Source organism: Limulus polyphemus, unplaced genomic scaffold (genome assembly GCF_000517525.1).
Source record: "Limulus polyphemus unplaced genomic scaffold, Limulus_polyphemus-2.1.2 Scaffold485, whole genome shotgun sequence".
Lineage (NCBI taxonomy): Eukaryota > Metazoa > Arthropoda > Merostomata > Xiphosura > Limulidae > Limulus > Limulus polyphemus.
This window is the reverse complement of record NW_013666095.1, coordinates 410,319-429,287: the sequence shown is the minus strand read 5'-3', so window position 1 is coordinate 429,287 and position 18,969 is coordinate 410,319. Positions and strand designations below refer to the sequence as shown.

Here is an 18,969-nt window from a genome sequence, read left to right as displayed (position 1 = left end):
TATATATATATATATATATATATATATAGGTACAAGTTAGAGGTATGAGTTCTTTTGTACTTTTTATAGCTTACTATTACGAAAGAAACAATATAATGGCAGAGAGAACGGTAAAAAATGAAAGTTATTCAGGCCTATATGAATGGAAATGTTATCGATTCTAAAACATGCCGAATCACATACTGTTTAATAAATTATATTATTATCATGTATACCAAGTTCCTGTGAAACTAAATGCTTCTAAGAATAAGAAATAACGTAAACTGAGTACGAATCTAGAAATTATCCTCACGTTCTTAGGAAGCTAAGAAAATAGAACTTACCCAAGGCTATGTCTTCTTGTTTTTCTTATTGAGAGCTAAATAATAAACTAGAAGTAGCGACAAAACGTATGCATATAGGTGGGCTCTCCTTTTCTCATTCTATTTAACCAGTTAAACAAGATAATCCATCGATAACACGGAAATAAAACATTTTTAAAATGTTAATTTCTACAGTATGAAATAGTTAGTACAGTGAAGATGGCTAGAAATAAAAACAATATATTTACTGTTATTAAAGGAGATATCAAACGAGTAATATTTCATGTTTCTCCGTTGTTTTCAAATAGGTAAAACTAGTTCCGTTATTTCTGGAATAACAGTGAATATATGTGCCTGTAATTTGCAATTCAATGTTCAGTAGAATTGTTAAACTTATTATAAACTATCCACAAAAATCAATGAAATTTCTTTAAACATCTTACATGTTTACATCATTTATGATATAATATTCATAATTGTTTATTCTCATAGATATTTATATCATTGTTCCTAAAACTAATTATCGTTTTCAAAGTTCCTCATTTGTGCAACATAACTGAAAAGTTATAACTTTAATGTAGAACATATAATACATTGTTTTCACCATAATTAAATTCGTGTAGATTTACTTCTAACCACGAAACAAGTATAAAGAGCAAAGTAAAATGTATGCTGAGTTTCATACAGGCTTAACTAATAACATTAGCCCCTATAAAAGATAATTAAAACATAGAAAGGTATTAGAAATTTGTCTAAAAGAGAACACATATGAAATACAAAACTTACGTATCCATCTCAACATGTTCATCCATATTCAGTCTTTAATTATATAGATTTACCAGTTCTCAATAGTTTAGTAAAAATCTCTTAGGCTTGTAATTAGCTTATCTACGATTTCTGTTTGGTTAAGCTTACCTTTAAAAATGCTGTAGGTAATCAAAACATTGGAAGAAAATGTGACGTTAAAATTGAAGAATAAATATGGACTAGAGGAAACTATAACAGAATCTATAGACCTGGCTCAAGCAAAGGTGGGTGTCTTTCAGTATCAATAAACGTATTGTTCTATACAGTTAAATACTAATAGGATTTAATTTAATCATTCTTTGATATATTGTTTAGGCAGGACATTCATGATGAAATTTGGTTGAATGGACGGCAACTGCCTCTTGTAGAAACACAAATATAGAGGACGACGTTTCGAAAGTCTTCCGCCTTCCATCTTCAGGTCCTAAAGAAAGGCGGAAGACTTTCGAAACGTCGTTCTCTGGATTTGTGTTTCTACAACAGACAGTTGCCGTCCATTCAACCAAATTTAATCATAAAGTGATCGTCTTTTACGTTACATCATTTTGGAATGTTTACTTTAAAATTGCAAATCAACTTGAATATAAAATCTATATTTAAGGAATTTTGGTTTCAACAATAATTTAGTTGATTTCGCTCTACCAATACTTATTATATTCTGATATTGTTGAAAACAGATTTTCTTTGGTCTTTTTTGGACAACAGTAGATGTTGTCCAAGCCTATGTGTTATAATATGTCATGTTTGTTGAAAAGTATATATATTAATTATGAATAATTTATCCTCACAGTAAGCTACCTACATAAATCAGGACTAAAATTTAGCCCAGTAATTAATGCAACCAATTTAATAAACCGTACTAACTAGGAATATGCAATGTCATAAAACAAACTTATAATGATTCACAAAGAAAAGGACAGAAGATTTAAAGGTAGAGATTTTTACCTCCCTTAAAGTGCAAACTCTGATAGAAAAATATAGCTAAAACCCAAACTGATCAAATGTAACGAACTTATCTCTTTAGATAACAAAATTGTAAAGTAAAAGTTTAATTATATAAAACAGTAAAATATAAAATTTGAAGTGAATTCACATCACTGGAAAAAAACAACAACATGTAAACTAATTTAAAGAAATCGTGCTTGAAATTAATTCATTTATAATATTTCTACTAAACTTTCACTTTGGTTATAAGGCTTGTATCATACGAATACTATGTTTAATAGTCCGTGGAAGTTTATGATTGGATAAAAAGAAAATATTTACTCTCCAATAAATAAGCTTTCTGTGACTTACTACTATGAAGGAAACTATCAAATGGCAGGAAGAACAATATCAACCTTCTCATCGTATTGTTAACCGCTTGATTTCTATTGTTAGCAGAAAACAGTTTATGGATTACAGATAACATCGATTTGATTTTAAATAAGGTTGGGCAGCTTATTACATCATATTTTATACTTTAATTTCAATATAATTAAGAAATTCTGCATACGTTATTTGCCCAAGGTGTTACAAATTACAAAATTACAAACTTATTTGTAACAAAATAAAGTTATGAGTCAGAAAGAATGTTGTCAAGCGCTGTTTTTCCACATCGTTCTCCTGAAAGATAGCATGTATTTGGAAATAAAAAGAAAATATCTTTATCACGGATGCATAAAATGAGCGTTTTTTTTTGTCCTTTTCTCGAGAATATGTATTTTTTATCTTTGCTTTCCAACTTTTTGTTAAGATTGTATATATATATATATGTGTTAAAGATATCTTTTCTTTTTCACCTAAGGTGAAACTGAAAAGAGAAGCTGTGACGGAAAGGCCTAATGCATTCTTTGATTTGCCGTACCTTCTGCTGTGGACTACAGTTCAGCATATTCAAGGCTTATCAGCACAGCTTGGGTCAGCAAACCAAAGAAATACCATTAGGCCTATTATAATGGTGAAGAGTACATAATATCTATGGGATTTTGGGGGATGTAAAATGGACTCAAAACCCCATAGATATTTTTGTAAGATTTGTTTTTCAACTTTAGCTTGAAATCAAAGCTTTTATTTGAGATATTTCTTGGATTTTTATTCTACATAAATAGGACTCCCAGTGAATCAATGGTACGTTTATAGACTTCCACGCTAAAATCTGGGTTTCGATTCTTCGCGGTGAACAGAGCGCAGATAGTCCAGTACGTAGCTTTGCGCTAAAAACAACCACCACCTTTAAGGAACGTATACTAAGACTACATTTTAAATTTTTACAAAAAGAATTTCTAGAATCATATGGTACTCTTATAACAAAAAAAAAGGAAAACAATACTTAAATCTTGTGATTATTTCCCTTTTCCCCCCTTATTTATGCATACTTAGAGGATGTCTAAGCTTCCGTGAAACCAGTTTATTAAATTGTATAAATTATTATCTGCTCATTTGCTCTAATTACTAACAATGGTTTATAGATGCCGTATTATTCACTCTTCGGAACTAATGAATGCTATATTAAGTTTACAGCATGCAAACATAAATCCCAATAATAAATGAATGTGAGATAGATTTAAGTTTAAAGTTGCTATTTATTTGAAAACATACGAGATTATAATTGGATACATATGTGCTAAGAAATTAAATGTTTTAGCAAAAAGTCTTTTATCTCATTTTCTTGGAAAAAAGAATTGTCCAGTATAAAATGAATTAAAGATAATGATGAGGATACAGCCATCACAACTTATAAATTTACATCAAACTACAAAGTCCGTGTGAATTAGTTTCATATGTGATAAAAGAGATGCAACTCCTATAATCATTTTACGATCATTAATCTTGTCATTTTTATCATGCTGAAGCAATAGCAGTTTGCTAAAACCACGTGTTTGCTTTCTAAATAGAAACATTTTAAACTTCTTATAAATTGCATCTCTTGTGTATATGAACTTGTATGCATTTTTCACCTGTCTGCAAAAAATGATTTATATCCCACGTATTGCAGCAAAAACACACCATATTACCAATTAAATTATACCATTATCTATATTGAAACATGAACCATTTAATACTTAAAAATATCTCGATGGTTTTTAAAACAAGAAGTATTAATAAAATATTTTAGTATAAAATGAAACTCACAAAAATGCTATTACTAAATCGATTGCGTTGAGCTATTTCGTTGGTTGAAATCTGTCAATTGTCGTCAAACAACAGAATATTTGCTTAGTTGTTAATTTTTTCTTCACAAAAACGTGAATTTCAATTAAGAAAAGAAGACGTAGATGCCTAATCTGATTTATTCGATACTTCCGCTGCAACAATTAGTTTCGCTAAATTCACAATTCATCAGTACTGCTTGGAAGAGCAAAACAAGTATATATGGTATGCCTCATATAGTGGTGGACTGTAAGCAACGTGATTGGTTTGATGTATAATTCTTTACTCAACATTAATAACGCTTATATATAGTTTACTTTACTTGTTTATATAATGAACGCCTTTAGTTAACAATTGGGTTTTGATTAAACAAGGGGCTATACAAAGAAATTATTATTTTGATGTTACGATACTTCGTGATGTTTCGTTATGTACTTTTAAGTTATCATATATTATTAGTAAAAATGGTGACATGTCACACTGAATGAGACTAATGTTTTCGAAACGGTTTATTTCACATTCACATTAGCTGCTTACTGTGTTGTAAGATTAAGAAATGGTTAAACAGATTACTCCTTTTCTTTCACAAGACACGCAAAAGCTTTTCCTTGGTTCTTTTTAATTAGTGATTAATATTATATTACATGAAGCATGAAATAATATATTTTTCAAATGATTATATATATATATATATACACACACATGTTCTGACGTGAAGAAAGTTATCTTTGTCGAGGCTTCACAGATGGTAGCATACAAATTTTACTCGCGTCAGTCCTACAGTAATTAAACAAATTTCAGATGATCAAAACGAAACAGCACATTATAACTTCCGGGTTATTCAGGTTTAATTTTGTTAATCTTCAGGGTTGCCTAGCAACAAAACTGGCAAATGTGGTGAATAGTAATACTCCACGTCACTGGTTTTACTATGTGTGAAAATAAACGAAAAACTTCATTTCCAAACGACAGAATGATGATCGTGAAGTTTAATAGTGGAATTTTAAAATTATATTTTACTGACATCTCGACAGACTTGGTACAGAAACAAGGACGTTTCTTTGTTATTATTCAGAAATTAGACGCTAAAAATGAAATGAATAACAAATCCATAGTAGAGTTTGTTTGTTTGTAATTAAGCACAAAGCTACACAATGGGCTACCTGTGCTTTGCCCACCACAGGTATCGAAACCAGGATTCTAGCGTTGCAAGTCCGCAGACATACCACTGTGCCACTGGGGGGCCCATAATAAAGAGAAAACATCTATTAGTAATGTTACAGAGAGCCTTCAAAAGATCTTTTTTTTTCGTGTTTTTATTTTTCATCAGAATTTGTTCTGCATCATTGAACAGTTAAGAAAAGAAATTTATGTAAAAATTACCGACAACTCTCAAACACTGATCGGCCCTGTGTTAAGGCTGTAAAGCTCAATATTTCGGAACTGGCGAACCGGGTTCGAATTCGACCGATTCCACGAAATATTCCTCGTACTTTAAGCTATAGGTGCGTTGTAATAGTGACAGTCGATCCCATAGCTTTGAAATCGCTGTGGTCACTACTTAAAAGTTAGGAATGGAGGCAGATAGCCTTAGTAGATAATACAACAAGATACAAATATAGATTACTGAGTGAAGTGTGCCGAAAGATGCCTATAATTGACTCATCTCACATATTCAAAATTTACTTACTAATACTGTTACTATGCTTAGTGCTACAAGTACAGTTCTAAGTGTGTGCAAAAACTGACTTAAAGACAACATTGTTTATTGTACTGAATCAAATCTTAGTCTACAATCATATAAGCTTGTGAATGTGCCGAATACAAGAGGAATTTGTCCATGTATTGATGAGTTTTCAATTAGTTGTAAGAAGGCTTTGTGTTTTTATTTTTCGGTGATTGGAACGCACTACCTTAATTTTATGAAGCACTGAACGCGCTTTATGAAACGCAACAAGACATTTCGCATTCAAAATATATGACAAAACCAAATGTTAAATAAGATACTGCAATTGTTCTCAATTAGAAAATGGGAATGCCAAACACAGCAAAATAATATTGGTATTAGCTTACTTATATCTTCGATAATACTGAGTATAATTAGTAAACTATATTTAATCCATCATTTGTAATGTTGAAGTGAACATTGGTTGCGTTTAATTGCAAAAACTGAAACTAAAAAGGACTGCTATATAACTTGCTCTATATGTAACTTTGAGAATATAACAAATGTTGTTGTTATTGTTTTAACGCAAAGCTATACAATGGGCTATCTGAGTTGTGCCCACCAAAAAGAATCGAACAACGGATTTTAGCGTTCTAAATCCGTAAATTTACCGCTGATCCATCAGGAGGCATAACTAATGAAACATGAATTAACTGAATAGAACGAAAACTAAATATTTTAAAAGCCCACAAATCACCTGATAACCGACTTTTACTTGCCGTCTTTGCAACTTAAACTTAATGTTGCTGAAATGTATTATATTTCTTTATTTCTTTTTACTGAGAGACGCAGAATTTACAACACAGTGATAGTTGAATTTTAAACAATAAACATAATAAAGCACCCTGAAACCTCAAGTAGATACATAATATAGCATCTTGAAAACTCAAGTAGATATATAATATAGCACCTTGAAAACTCAAGTAGATATATAATATAGCATCTTGAAAACTCAAGTAGATATATAATATAGCACCTTGAAAACTCAAGTAGATATATAATATAGCATCTTGAAAACTCAAGTAGATATATAATATAGCACCTTGAAAACTCAAGTAGATATCTACATATGACGGTAAAAAGCTATTAGATAAGTGATCGCTGCACCTTGTGCTCTCAGCACTGCTATTTTTTGCTGTTGTCTATAGAAAAGTACCAGGAGATCCTAGCTTATAAGAACGTTCGGTGCCTTTGGGTTGTTCGTTCAAGGTACACTTTCACAAGCTAAACACTCTTAGTTTCGAAGTATCTTTTGGTTTTACAAGTATTAACATTATACAAAACAGATTACGGTTCTAATACTTACACACACAAACACATATGTATTTGTTATTTACTGTGTAGTATTTTGTACATAATTAACTTTTTTGTTGGAATAACGTAAAATTGTCAAAGTAAAATTTACGTCCATTCTAGGCTTTGTTTGGGTGTTGTTAAGCGTAAAGCTACACAATGAGTTATCTGTGCTGTTCTCATCACGAGTACAGAAACCCAGTTTTTAGCGGTATGAGCCCTCAGGCTTACCACTGAGCCACTGTGGGGAAGTCCATTCTAAGATATATCAAACCAGTTATTATTCAGATTATGACAAGTATTAAATAGGATATAATATCTTTGTTGATACCTACAGCTCTTTCGGACTTGTATTGTCAGTATAATCAGTTCGAGCACCTGAAGTTCGTTACTTTGGAACATAGTTGGAATTTTGGAAGAAATAGATTTAATCTTTAAAACATTATACCCAAATTTGTACACGATCTTTATAAAAGTAAAATATAAATTCAGAACAGAATAGACACTCCAGAACTGTGTATACTGCTAATATTGGTTTTACAGATACTTTTAAAGACATCTGTAGATGAGCATCTTCTTATGGCACATTGAGATTAAAGAACATTAATATCTTACCTGCACGACTGAATAGAGTTCTTATGGGAAAGTAGATTTAAATCTTATTTTTTATTCAAAATTATATATTGCTTCTTTCGTAACTATGGCATTCTATTCTTTTGTACTTGCCTAGTATGTGAATTAACAATAATATGTTTCCTTGTGTTTCTCTCATGAAAGTTTGATTGTTGCGGTGTCAAAGAAGCCTTGGATTACGATAAAAGCAAATGGAAGCTTGACAACCTTGGCCAGGGCGACAACGTCAGTAAGACTTGTTGTGTCTTGAAGAATCACGAAGACGACGACGCTTTCAAGAATCCAATACCTTTAAACGGAACTCTGTGTCAATCCCAAGATTCAAAGCAGAACACGAATTTCCGTCACCAGAAGGTATAAATTTATACAATGACTATCAATTAATATTATATGTAAATTCTAAAAATTGAATTTTAAATTATTCTTGATGCAACATCTGATGAGATGTGACACATCATTTTCTAAAGTTGTGTTAAAAAATAAAAATAAAATGTTATATGAGGATAATTATAACCGAATTTAAAGTGATTACAGTTTTCACTAACGTGTAATATTTTTCTTTATATTTGACCAATATGAAACAGACAAACAGATCTTAAAGCGAAGTCAGTAATTCTCGTAGTTTTTTACAAATCCTTCTTACACGTTTCACTCTACCAAGGAAGAGATATATACGTGAAACCAGGAAACATATTAAAGGCCATGTGGTTATATAGATAGAAGCAGGATCAAACAGTAACAGTTGCCTCATCACATCAACTATCTCAAAAACTTTTTAAATAAAGCAGAGAACCTCGTACCTAAAAACGTATACAGGTTAAAAAACGAGAAATAAAAAAAAGAGTTTGCTTATTTGTTTCTTTCTAAGCACAACGCTACACAACAACATAAACATCGCTATGTAGATGTAACATAGTAATGTATGTCAATGTTTATTTTTGAAACCTCATTTTTAGCTGTTTTAGCATTTCGATTGCTCAGAAATTTCATTATTTCTGTGCATCTAATGCTTGTCCATAATTAATGATATTCGAAAACTTTAGAGCTTATACTTTCAAGATCAATTCTTGAAAATATCTAAAGTGTATCATGTCATTTAAAAATGTAATTACCTAACTTAATTCGAGCCTAACATTTCAAACATCCTGCACGATTACAGCCTATTTCATCTTCACAAATTTCCATCGATCTTTTAATTCGCTATCAAGAAGTCTTTGAACACCATATATTGTATATTCTAGTGACATTTTAAGCTCACATATGTCAGAGCTAAAATCAGATTAATTTGGAACAAATCCACTCTTAAATAACAAACTCAGCTGGAAATGAAGTATTCACATCGATTTTCACAGCCCAAACAGCCATTGGATAAATAAATTTGGTTTTTGTTGGAGCAAAATCAAATAAATGAAAATAGTTCTGCCTGAAGGTTTTTGCGCTATTCTTTCTTTAATTATGAAACTTCATTTCCAAAAGGTTGTTTTATGGTTTCTTCGTTAGTCTCCCATCTGTAATCATAACATTTTCATTCTCATATGATGTAAAACTTTTCTTGTACACTGTATTTACATTGTTGAATAATTCGTTCAGAACTATCAACACCTTCGTGAATGTAATTTACGTTGTTTAAACTTCGTAACAGGACTTCGAATATTAACTGAAATAATATAATCCTTGTTACATTGGTAGATATTATGGTTATCTTAGAAAACTTTATAAAAGCAACAGTAATACAGATATTTCAATATAAACCTAAAAGTGTATTAAAATAATAATTAAGCCTCTGTAACCCTTTCAACAAGAGCATAATTATGATTGATGAATACCGAGAACACTTTCTGTGAGAACATGTAATGAGGCTGTGGCCCACATAAAAAGGATTTGACTAGTAATATACTTCATTTAATTAGAATATATATTTACTTTATTTTTTTTATATTTTACATAGCAAGGGTTTTAATATTGATAAAACTTGAAAGTCAAACAACGTGTTTCACAAAATCTCAAGCTTAATAATGTATAGGACTGAACTGGATAATATATACGTACATTGGCTGGCCACTTTATTAGTACATCCAAATAATATCAAGTTTGACTATCATTTGCCTAATTAATATGTTAGGCTCGGCGTGGCCTGGACTCCACAAAATGGTAGAAGGTCTATTGTTCAATTGTACCCCAGTTTGTCATGGAACATAGTCAGTAACTGGCGCACATATGTTAAGAGAGAATGACGAATTCTCGGTTACATTGCAAATGTATTCAATATGACTGTGATTAGTGTTTTTGCTGGTCAAATAAGATGACAGAAGCTATGGTTATTCTCGTTGAACCATTTTCAAACAATACGAATGCATTGGTTTGTTTCATTATTATTTTAGAAAAGAGTAGGCTCAACATCTGCCATGAGAACGTTTTTTACACCATTTCTCCACCTCAGGCAGCTTGCACTTTTAGGATAACAAAATCACACATCTTTTGTAGTTTTCGATAATTCTATTCTAAAATCAGCACAGAAAAGCACCCAGTGAGACTAATTAAACCACATCACTCGCTTCAAGTCACATATTGTCTAAAGTTTGCCCTCCAACAATCCGCCCGGCATGCCCAGGTGGCTAGGGCGCTCGACTCGCAATCTCAGGGTCGCGGGTTTGAATCACAGCAAACATACTCGCCATTTCAGACGTAGGGGCGTTATAATGTGACGGTCAATCCCACTATTTGTTGGTAAAAAAGTAGGCCAAGAGTTGGCGGTGGGTGGTGATGACTAGCTGCCTTCCCTCTAGTCTTACACTGCTAAAGTAGGGACGGCTAGCGCAGATGGCCCTCGTGTAGCTTTGCGCGAAATTCAAAAACAACAAAAAACCAAGAACCGGCGAATTCGTGCTTTCCTATTTTAATCTCAAATGAGCAGCTTTGTTTGTTAAAATTCGCGCAAAACTACTCGAGGGCTATCTACGCTGGCCTCCCCTAATTTTGAAGTTGCAGACTAAAGTGAAGATAGTTAGACTACTGTAATCGAATAATGGAACCTAAATGTCTCTCTTATAACACACCAAATTGCGGAGAACAAATTTTGTTATTTTCTTGTTTGGTAGTAAAGGAGTGCAATCTATGGAACCTCAGATCCACAAGTCCGGCATATTAACCACTGGGCTGCACATTTCTCAGAGAGGGTTTAGGTACCATACAACAATCTTTGTAATATGTTTGGATGATACGATTGAAGATAGTTAAGTTCTCTTCAGTTGTAAAACGTCAGTTAGTTGAGATAAAGACTGATATCTGTTATATTTTACAAGCCTATCCAGTTGCCTCTTCCTTCAATCAGCCACCAACGGTTGGCAATCACAGTTTTCCTACAGTGACAGACGTAGCCTCTATTAATTGGTGCTGTGAACAGAAAAACTGTGAAGGAAACGAAATTTGATTAAAGACGCTCCTTCTAGGCGAGAATCCGCTATCACTCCCCTTTGAATTCAGAAAGGTCCTTGCTCTTATCCATTGTCTTATAGATTCACCATTTACATGGCTCAAGTAATTACCTAATGCGTCACATGAATTGTCTACTTTACATATGTAAATAAACGGAGTGTCTCACAAATGTGTGGTCAGAAATTATGTACTTATAAAGAGGTTATTAAATGTATCTTATAGCTTATTTTGAATGTGTGGTGAGAGATTATGTACTTATAAAGAGGCTATTCAATGTATATTATAGCTTACTTTGAATTCAAAGAAGACCGAGTGTTTTATATCAAATAACTCTGTATATCTCAATATGTATTTCTATTTCAGGGATGTTTGATAATGTTAGAGGAGTTTATCCGCTCGGAGAGTACGGTGTTATTGGGTATTGGATGTGGAATAGCAGGATTAGAGGTACGTTGATACGTATGATCAGTACGACTGCAACTAAAAGTCTTAATAATTGAATAGTTTACAATACGATATGGTGCTTTGTTTTGTCACGTGTTTAATTTCTTCCCTCTGTTTTCATCTAGCCTTTAATCAAACTCCTAACTAGGCACAAGTTCACATACCATAATCCATACTAAGCACAAGTTCCCATGCCATAATCCATACTAAGCACAAGTTCACATACCATAATCCATACTAAGCACAAGTTCCCATGCCATAATCCATACTAAGCACAAGTTCCCATGCCATAATCCATACTAAGCACAAGTTCCCATGCCATAATCCATACTAAGCACAAGTTCCCATGCCATAATCCATACTAAGCACAAGTTCCCATACCATAATCCATACTAAGCACAAGTTCACATATGTAAGTAGAAGTTATTCTTCATTTAGTTTTTGAGATCAAAATATCTTCGAACCAGTTTTAAGCAGGCCTATAATCCCTTCAAAACGTTTATGATATCTCTCAACCAATCATAGAAAACCTTTCCCTCTTTATTTTAAGTAAGTCTATAATCCACCCAGGAGATCTATTTGTAACTTACTTTGCTCACATCTCTCAACCAATCATAGAAAACCTTTCCCTCTTTATTTTAAGTAAGTCTATAATCCACCCAGGAGATCTATTTGTAACTTACTTTGCTCACATCTCTCAACCACTTGAAGAAGACATACCTTACTTCATTTTAAACAGGTCTATAATCAACTCAGAGAAGACTCTTTGTAACTTATCTTATCATGGCTCTGAATCTCTCAGAGAAAACGTTTTCTATTGCATTTTATACAATATTATATCATACTTTGAGTAGGTCTAGAATTCACTTTTAAATAATTTATTAAGTAAATATTTTTTCAAGCATTTTTTTTTATATTATAGCAAAAAGACCTGCCATTCACGCTAAATTGTTACATTTCCAAATTTATGTTTACTAGTAAGGCTTAGAAGTGTAAAAGAGAACTATTTCTACCACCACATTGTAACTTTAGTGTTAATGCTAACATATATATTACGTTTACCTTCTAATAAATTTCAACCATTTAGGCATACATCAGGCTATACACTTATTAAGTGTTTTGAGAAATTTCTTTTTGGTTTTCTTTAGCCGCTAGGATACAGTATTTCTAAATAATTCGAAAAGAAATTGTTCTTTTATGATTGTTGATCGTTTTTAGAGGGCAATAAATGATAAAGAGGTGAAAGATTATCACTAACTTTTCATTTTCATGTAAACTTTTTGTAGATTATAGGATACGGAAAAAATTTCTATTTTCTTTTAATTATACACATTACACAACTTTGGATAATAATTCCGTAAAAGAGTTATCATATTAAGACATATAAACTCGCATATGTAAGCCTTCCAATTGTTCAGAGGTAAGCTTGAAAGATTACACACAGAAAATCGGATTTTGATATCCTTGGTGGACCCAAGACATATAAACTCGCATAAGTAAGCCTTCCAATTGTTCAGAGGTAAGCTTGAAAGATTACATGCAGAAAATCGGATTCTGATATCCTTGGTGGACCCAAGACATATAAACTCGCATAAGTAAGCCTTCCAATTGTTCAGAGGTAAGCTTGAAAGATTACACGCAGAAAATCGGATTCTGATATCCTTGGTGGACCCAGTACAGTTAGCCCATAGTGTAGCTTTGCGCTTAAATACAAGTAAACAAACAAACACATAGGTAAAAAAAAACACATACGACGACCTATAGTTTCGAACAAAGTTGTCGTTGTTGGGCTATCCATGCTTTATTCGAGCAATGTCATTCTCATCATTTCATATTTAAATACTTAAGTATTTTACATTTCTCATATGTTGTACATCAGTTACCATATCTAATAAACTCCTTGATTACCAACATGAATACATTATCTACCCACAGTCTTTGTATTAGATCACTTTAATTATTGTCCCACTGACATGGGTGTATTTTGACACAGTGCCTTATAATAATAGTTTTGAAATATTAATCAAATCATTTCTTTCACACATCGACCTGGCATTACCTGTTGGTTAGGAGGACACTCTATTCGCAATCTGCAGGTCACTGGATCGAAATCGGACTATGAGCATGCTCGCCCTTTCAGCCGGGGGAGGGGTTATAATGTTACGGTCAGTCTCACTATTCGTTAGTAAAGAACAGACCAAGAACTGACAGTAGATGGTGCTGCCGGTTACCTTCCTTCCCTAAGGTAGGTAGTTCAAAATTAGGGACAGCGGCAGATAGCCTCTGTAGCTTTAGCTTAAACAATACAAGCAAATGTTTAAGCATCACATATGCATTACTTTGAAATAGTCAAGAAAGCATTACATAAATCATGTCTACCGCATACGCCAGATTGATATTCTTAATTTTGTACACGCGAAAGCGGACTCTGAAATCATTGTTGCCCGGTCAGCAACCTTATAGGACGAGCATGTTCGGAGAGCACCCTAACCAACAGGCTTCCTTTAAAAGATAACACTCACAAAAACTCCAAGCTTTATATCTTTTAAAAATCTTATTACTGTATTTTTTAAACTAGAGGGCAATTTATGTTAAAATATTTAGTATATCGTAAAGAGGTGCATCATATGTCTTAATTTTACATTTGCGTTCAACAAGAGTTTTATGTGTAATTTGCATGAAATATAACTTGCAGTAAAATCCAGTAAAAAAAAAAGAATGTTGTGTAAAGTATCTTCAAGTAATTACCAGCATATTTATATATACACACACACAAAGATCTGTTTCGAGAATTTTAAAAATCACCAACAATGCTATACTTTGAAGATGTGCATAAATGCGCTTTACATGTTTTCCCCCAATCAAATTATAAGGATATTATAAAGTATGCCTTCTAATTGTAAATAAAGTTTTACACTTAAAATCAGTTGGGCTTTTACAAAGTTAAAGTACTATTTAACATTGCTTTTTTGGAGCACAAAATATAGAAAATTTGAAATTTTGTCATCGGCCTTTGTTTCTATATATTTTGGTGTATTAAGGGCCTAAGAAAATCTCAAGACTATTAATTCAACTTGCATTTTCTAAGCCCCATAGGTGTTACATCAAATATGGAGATTGATTTGGTAAGCATAGCTAAAATGTTGAACTTCAAAGATACAAGCAAGTTTGTACTTAGATGGGACAGGCTTCCAAAACGTAAAACTCAGTATGGTACGAAAACTATTGGTTCTTTTAAAGAGGAAATGAAAGCATTTCGTGATCGTGATGTGGTTGGTAAGTCGCACAAACTATCAGCTGAACAGATGCTCACGCAGTTAGAGGAAGATCTTTCACATGAGTACAAACTTCCATCAGTTTCTGAGATAAAGAGCTACGTGATCCAACTGTTTGCTAAGCAAAAGCAGCAGTAGTAAACACCTTTGATCAAATGTCAGGAAATCATTGCACAGCTAGGTGAAAACGTAATGAACAATGCAGGGCAGGATGGAGAAGATTTTGCTAGTGATATGGAACATAATGAAACTGAGACCAGTAATATGGCAAAAACAAAAACATGGACGTTTACACTGGCAACACCTTACTTTAAAATGAAGCTTTCGCTAGTAATAACACAACCTGATTGTCAATACCAAAAACTGAACGTCAAGGTGTGGCTAAGAAAAACTTTGACGTTTTAGAAACAGTCATTTGGTTGAAAGCACATCCACCTAACACTGATGAACCGTTTCTAACAGACCAATAAATTCGACCCAATGTGTCATTGCTTGATAGAGCGTACATAAGACGATTGGCAAACATGTGTGGATGTATGATGCATATTTCGTATACTTATTTCATCAATACAGTTTCTCTGTTATGAAACTATGGTAGTTAATAAACTTCCCATACATTTTGGTGCTAAGTACATAATTTATATTTGTTTTTATCTAAGTTAATAAAAATATGAATATTTGAACACAAGACAACATTCATATATATATATTCTAAACACTTAACTTACTTCTTTGTCTAGCACCTTCTGCACATGGATAGTGTTCTGAAAAGGTATTAACGTATTAGCAAAAGTCCAATGTTTGGAGGGCGATGTGTGCAAAATTTACATAAGAAATTTCCTTCATATATTCATATATTTTATACATAGACTTAAATCAAATAGGGTAGTAAATCAGTTTTCAAAAGTCAATCAAAACATGTAAAACAAAGGTGCCTTTTCTCACGAATCGGCTTTTAAAAACAATTAAATTAAACTTGTTTTGTTTTTCTTATTATATTTTCAAAGAAAACTGTCATGGTCGAGTGACTAATAAAAAGAACAAAGGCACTACCATGTGGAAAAAGTTATCTGGAAATATATTTACAGTGTACTCGAAATGGACATTACATACCTGTTAAATATTTTTTTTGTATAAAAAATTATAAGTAAGGTAAAATACATCTTGAGACATGAGTATAGTTCACAAAGCGTTGATTTTATTCATTAAACGTCATTTTCATTTTCATATACAGGGTGTTCATAAATTATTGAACTGCTTTATTAATTGAATAGAATAAGAACTACATAAGTTAAACAACTACGTTGTAATGAGGGCTAACACCTCAGGTTTATAGATGGCCAATGGTGTTGTTAGTACTCTTCGACATACACCATTCGTGGCTCTAAGGATGTCCAGGCGATAGTCGATCTCTGCCCATGTGCGTGCCAGCATCTCCGAAGTAATCGTTGTAATTGCATTGGTTATTCGAGTACACAACGTTTCCATATAAGGTACATTTTTCTTATAGACAATGTCCTTCACATACCCGTATTGGAAAAACACTTCAGACATCAATCTCTCACACACCGTGAACAGCTACTGTTTATCTAGTTTGGTACCTTTTCTATTCTGGTGGTTCAATAATTAATTACTGTATATTGCTATTTGTCACATTTTTTAAATGTATTTTGGCAATATAAGAATGGGGTTATATTCTTATTTTCCTTTACTGATCTCGAACTTGTTTTTGTCTTATAATAACAGAGCATTAAACTTGTATTGTAGTTTTTATACAGTTTTAGTTGTTGTTTTATAAATGCAAAGCTACACAATAAGCTATTTCCACTCAATTCACAGTGGGGAATTGAATCCGGATTTTTAGCATTGTTATTCCGTAAACTTACCTCAAGTGACCATGAACTGTATTTAGCTCTACAACAATACAAAACTCTACGGTACACTTATTTCCAACTCTTTTAGAAACTGTATTATTTCAACATGAAGTTCTATTGTTCTGATATGTTTAAACCTTTTTCAAACTATATATCTGTACTGTTATAGTAATATAGTTACTGTTTAAGGCCGAAAATTCACGAAGGATTAGAAATCAGTTGGTTAAAGATTTTTGGTAAAAAATCATGTTAACCACAAATGTTTTGTTTTCCCCCTACATTCCTCTTGATTTGTCCATTGTGGATTCAAAATCAAAATACAGGTCTTAAATGCTATTTTGCACGCTTCTAATTTCAAATCCAAAATTTACAAACTAAAATGAAAGTGGGGGGGGGGGACAAAACATCTGCAGTTAATGGGATTTTTATCACAGATCTTAGACCTATTGATTTCTAGTACTTCGACAGCTTTCGGGGGTGTTACGACAGCGGAAGTCATGTGACCCTGGTAACACGTCGAAGGATCTTGACTTTTCCTGGCAACTCTAGTTTAATAAAGCGGAGATATAATTGCAGATAAATAGAGATAATCGAGTCAAGCGAGCAGTAGGCACCGTTAGTAAAGTGGGTGAATCGTTGTGAATTATAGTGTGTGTTTTGTTATCGAGATTGCAAACGTATTGACTGTGGAAATTCTGTGTATTGCAAAATTGTATCGAGAAAGAATAAATTAATTTTAATTAAGAAAGGACTTGTATCACTGAACTTTCTCGGAAAAAATTTATACTGGAAATTAACAAACGACCAGATACGCAACAGGGGTTTAAACTGTCACTATTATTGTTATTTTTAGGTCTCTCTGATATTATGTTATTGTAGATGTAGTATTATTAGTGCATAGCTACACAATGGGCTATCTGAACTCTATCCACCGTGGGGAATCGAGTCACAGATTTTAGCGTTATAATTTCGTAAACTTACCGCTGACCAATTCGAGGGATGTATTGTTGTAACGCAACTAATGCTGCTATTCTGTTTTCTTTAGGTCTTTCCGACCAATTCAAGGGATGTATTGTTGTAACGCAACTAATGCTGCTATTCTGTTTTCTTTAGGTCTTTCCGACCAATTCAAGGGATGTATTGTTGTAACGCAACTAATGCTGCTATTCTGTTTTCTTTAGGTCTTTCCGACCAATTCAAGGGATGTATTGTTGTAACGCAACAAATGCTGCTATTCTGTTTTCTTTAGGTCTTTCCGACCAATTCAAGGGATGTATTGTTGTAACGCAACTAATGCTGCTATTCTGTTTTCTTTAGGTCTTTCCGACCAATTCAAGGGATGTATTGTTGTAACGCAACTAATGCTGCTATTCTGTTTTCTTTAGGTCTTTCCGACCAATTCAAGGGATGTATTGTTGTAACGCAACAAATGCTGCTATTCTGTTTTCTTTAGGTCTTTCCGGATTGTAACACGATAGATAATATTGTTCTGCTGTGTCTTTATGAAATTGTATTATTGTAAAATTACATTTTTTGTTCTCCTGTATTGTGGTAAGATCAACCTGTCTTGAGTTTTATTGGAAAACGTAGCATTGTATGTAACATAAACATGAGTTATTATATTTCATTTATTTCAAAAGTTGTATTTGTGTTGTTTGTATATTATTCTTCACTGTTCTTTCCTTGATCATAGTAGATGATATTATTTTAAGGTAACCATTTAATGATATTTATACAACTTTGCTTTCTAAAAGCAAATCATTTCTTGACCGTAAGCTGTTATTTTTTCTCAGCTTCTGTTATTGTAATACAGTACTGGCCAAAATGTTTGCATACTATTCTATACTGATGTTATTGTCTACATACACGGAGTAGTTATTGAGTGTTACGTATTAGAATTTCAAATGGTCTGAAACCGAGCTAAATGATACTTTAAATTTAGTAGTTAAATTATACTTTGGATTTAGTAATTAAGTGCAAGCCGATATATAGTCAGTTTATGATATTTGCCAAAAAGATTGATACACACAGTTTTCTTTTATACAAAT

At 32.6% G+C, this 18,969-nt stretch overlaps 1 protein-coding gene across 5 annotated transcripts in view; it reads left to right on the top strand.

The window, feature by feature from the left end:
- The window catches only part of LOC106458564 (CD9 antigen-like), a 63,464-nt gene that overhangs the window by 39,363 nt on the left and 5,132 nt on the right, over window positions 1-18,969 (top strand). For all 5 annotated transcript variants that reach the window (XM_022384816.1, XM_022384819.1, XM_013918082.2 and 2 more), the window contains 3 exons: window positions 1,235-1,333; window positions 8,038-8,247; window positions 11,692-11,775. In XM_022384816.1, coding sequence (XP_022240524.1) covers window positions 1,235-1,333; window positions 8,038-8,247; window positions 11,692-11,775 — 393 coding nt within the window. The remainder of the gene's footprint in view (window positions 1-1,234; window positions 1,334-8,037; window positions 8,248-11,691; window positions 11,776-18,969) is intronic.